Source organism: Austrofundulus limnaeus, unplaced genomic scaffold (assembly GCF_001266775.1).
Source record: "Austrofundulus limnaeus strain Quisiro unplaced genomic scaffold, Austrofundulus_limnaeus-1.0 Scaffold459, whole genome shotgun sequence".
Lineage (NCBI taxonomy): Eukaryota > Metazoa > Chordata > Actinopteri > Cyprinodontiformes > Rivulidae > Austrofundulus > Austrofundulus limnaeus.
The window spans coordinates 359,871-363,926 of record NW_013952861.1 but is presented as its reverse complement, the minus strand read 5'-3'; the positions used below and the strand labels follow the sequence as shown (position 1 = coordinate 363,926).

General features: G+C 37.9%; 1 protein-coding gene across 1 annotated transcript in view; it reads right to left on the bottom strand.

Moving 5' to 3' along the window:
* Nucleotides 1–4,056, bottom strand: part of LOC106529682 (glutamate receptor ionotropic, kainate 4) — a gene marked incomplete at both ends in the record, with an annotated part of 58,026 nt that overhangs the window by 25,436 nt on the left and 28,534 nt on the right. Inside the window, 1 exon segment of the mRNA XM_014025162.1 lies at nt 3,208–3,305. Coding sequence (XP_013880616.1) covers nt 3,208–3,305 — 98 coding nt within the window.

Here is a 4,056-nt window from a genome sequence, read left to right as displayed (position 1 = left end):
CTTCCTTCTATAAACCTCCTTGCTGTCTCTGATCTTGACTTTGAGCTGCTTCTGTATACTCCTCAATAACTCCCTGTCTCAATCCCTAAAGGCTCTTTTTTCTTGTTTAAAAAGTTCCTTTAGCTCACTGGTGATCCAGGGTTTGTTATTAGGGGAGCATCTCACTGTTCTGCCGGGGATGGTGTTGTCCACACAGAAGTTTACATAGTCAGTCACACACTCAGTCATGGCATTTATGTCATCTCCATGCGACTGGCAAAGAACAATCCAATCTGTAGCTTCAAAAATCCCTGTAGGGCTTCTTCAGCTTCCTGTGACCACTTTCTCACAGTCCTTGTAGTTATAGGTTGTCTCTGAACAAGTGGTTTATATTCTGAGCAGAGATAAACAAGGTTGTGATCTGAATAACCCAGAGGAGGTCTTGCATTGGCGATATAAGAATCCTTAACATTTGTGTTAAACAAATCCAATGTCTTGTTTTCTCTGGTAGAGCAGCTGAAAAACTGTTGAAATGTTGGCAGTTTAGCAGAGATTGAGGCATGATTAAAATCACCAGATATTGCCACAAATGCATTGGGGTGTTGTGTCTGTATCTTAGCAACAACGGAACTGACGATATCACATGCATTGTCAGCAACAGCTGAGGGTGGAATGTAAACATCTGCCAAAATAACACTGGTGAACTCTCTTGGTAAATAATATGGACGAAAACTTACTGCCTGTAAGAAATCCTGATGATTAGCTTCTTTATTCACAATAAAAGGAGATGTGTTATGGCTGAGAATCTTTAAGGCTTGTACTAACTTATTTTTTCACTATTCACTTAACAGCTCTAAAAGGCAAATTCTCTTGTGATGTAGACTTGAGGTATTACAGCAGTCAGATTATCAAAGCAGCCAGTCTCATAAAGTCAGGGTCACCAGAGGTTTGAAACAGCAGGGAGTCCTGGTGTGGTTACACCTACAGCAGGCTGATGTCTCATTAAGAACAAAAAGGCTCTACAGCATCAGAAGACACAGCAGATACTACAAAAGTGTTTTAAAGGAGATATATCATGCTTTTAAATCCTTCTTTTTCACAATTAAATCATTCAGTTAAAGTGGAACTGCAATGCTTTGGTCTGAATTCCTCCTTGTAAATTTACCAGATCCTCGTTCTCCGCTTTTCTAAGGTGTGGCTCAGATCAACACATTTGGATGCTGTCTCTTTTTATCCAAACAAGACAATTCACACATTGCCCCCCTCCAGCTTCCAGAGTGGTCCATTCTAGTTTGATAGAGGGGTTTATGACTGCATACAGCACAGAAACTTTTTTTAAATTTATTTCCAAATGAATTAAAAGATGTGAACAGAAGACTCGTCCATCCAGCTTTACATGTTGGAGCCAGGGTCTGATTCAGAGTGAGAGGAGAATGAAGATGACCAAATAGATGGTTTTCATTGACGTCATCATCCGGGACTTTTTTTACTCTCCGCACCCCGTTCGTGGGCTACTATTTAGCTTGTATTGATAAAACCAGTATGGGAGAACCACAAAAGCAAGGGAGGAAAAATGCAAAAAGGCCACTGAACAACACAGACGAGCATGACCAGGATAATAATACTTTGTATTTAAAAGGTGCCTTTCAGGACACCCAAGGATCCATTGGATAATAAATCTAAATCAAGGTATTTAGCTTTATTGAAAGTAGCGATCCTTACGAGCTGCTGAAGTCTGCAGAGCTGACACGGAGGCTGTGTTGGCATGACTCTGTGTGACTTTCTCTGATATTAGTAACTATATCTTGCATACTTCAAATGTGTACTGTACATACTGCATAAGAAGGAACTTTTTGTGATTAATCTGATACTTTCAGTGTATCCTACGTTCATGTTTACATGGGTAGATTGCATAATATTCAAAACACTTCTGTTCATAGTGCACACTCTTTTTGTTTCTTTTTTTAAAGTTAATTAATGTACTATGCGGTCACTAACCCTGGCAGGAGTGATCCGAACACACTCTGGAATCCTAAAGAGGGTGAAATCTTTGTAGTTGATTATTGCCAGCCACAAAATCACATCGCTTTGCTGACAGTTCTACTTCTCCTTAGTGTTTCTACACCGTCTGTTTTTTAAGAGCGTCTCTCTGCCACACGAGCAGCACAGTTTTGTAACTAACTCGAAAGCAAATTTGCTCCATGACTGTTAAAACTACTTATAATAGAAACATATTACATAAACAATCCAGTCTGTATACATTTCTGTGCTGTAGACTATCCCCTCTTCCGCATTTGCAGCCACAAATATGGCGATTTGATCACGTGATCTGCAGGTCGCTACATCATTTGAAAACCATCTATTGGAGTTGGAAAGTCCGGACCTTATTTGGCAGTTTTGTCACAAATAATTTAATATAATAGTGTGTGCTAAACAGAATTAAACTTTTCTGCACTCCAAGAGACTCCAAGTACACAACAAAATGTAGTGAATGGCTTAAATAGTGAATTTTGCATGATAAGTCCGTTTTTATACTCTGGTTATCTGGAAATCAGATTAAATCAGTCAAGCCAAATTCTGAGATTAAAGTCAGAATTCTAACATTATAGTCAAAATTGTTTTTTGTTGTTTTTCAGTTACCCTAATCCTCTTTTGCACACTTTTACACATGCATGTACAGCATTTGTGTTCTAATGTTTGTGTAGAAATTCTCAGAGCAATAATAATTAAAGCAATTTTTGTCCAATCAAATGAGAGACAGAACCCCACATGGGTTAACTGATGAGCATAAAGTGTCACTTATTTAAATAAATTAAACATACATATTTCATTGTTCAAATAGGAATTTAAGAGTTTTTAAGCATTAAGAACATCAGAAATCATATTTGGTATTATGTGGTAGTTTTGTGATGTAAGCACAGGAGTTTTGCTTTTAGCCGAATTTTAAAGGGGAAAAAACACACTATGCTTTTATATCAGTCATATGTTTCTATGAACCAAACCAATAAAATGTTTAGCAGTTCAAATGGGATCAGACTGAAGTGTTTTGACAGTTATGTGTTTTAACATTTTATTATCAACTTGGGTTTTATTTTTTTAACTCTCCTACAAAAAAATAAAATAAAATAATGTATGATTTTTTTCTAAGGCTTCCAAAAGTGGTCTCACTGTGAGCAGTTAGTCACAACCTGGAACCTGGTTTCAGGCCTGCTGGGGGCAGAAACTCACCTCCTTCTCTCCACATATATTGCTGATGATGGAATTTGAAGCTGGACTGGCAGATGGACCAAGGACTGCCACCACCCCTTTAGACATAATCTGGCACACTGAGATGAGACCAAGGAAGGGTAGGGGGAAAAATAAGGAGGGGAACAGAAAACAAATAAAACATTAGTTTTAGGCATAACAAATCAAATATTTTTGTCCAGTTGATAAATAATACATTAGTTACATATCACTCGCTCAAAGCAAAGAGTAAGTTTCTAGAGTCTTTCCTTCCTTGACAGTATAAAAATCTACACAGACAAGTGAATAGGTTTCAGAAGTTTTGCCTTCTAGGAAACATTGATATTGATATGATATGCTCTCACGTTTGGAGACAGAAGGCTTTAAAAAATGGGTCAAGACACAGACGGATCAACAGAGTGACAGACAGAGAAACACAGGGACAGATTCAGCTGTATCTGGAGGCTTAAAGCCCAAAATCTGCTGTTCGAATATTTGCACATGAATAGAATCATATCCCCAAAAGTGGCACACATCTCATCTTGTTCGACAAACTCTACATTTACAAGGACTGATTTAAAGACTTTACCTTTGGGGTTGAAAACACATCATTTGACAAGAACCTTTTAGTAAAAAAATGAGTTTTACTCCTCTCTTGTGTAAACATGCTTTCATCTTCCATTCTGAATATGTGGATGTTATTTTTTGTCAGTTAATAATCCCTGGTTTATAATTAAATACTGCTGCCTTGGTGTGAGTTGGAACATGTAGAGAACAGTGCTGTTCTTTGTGTGTGTGTGTGTGTGTGTGTGTGTGTGTGTGTGTGTGTGTGTGTGTGTGTGTGTGTGTGTG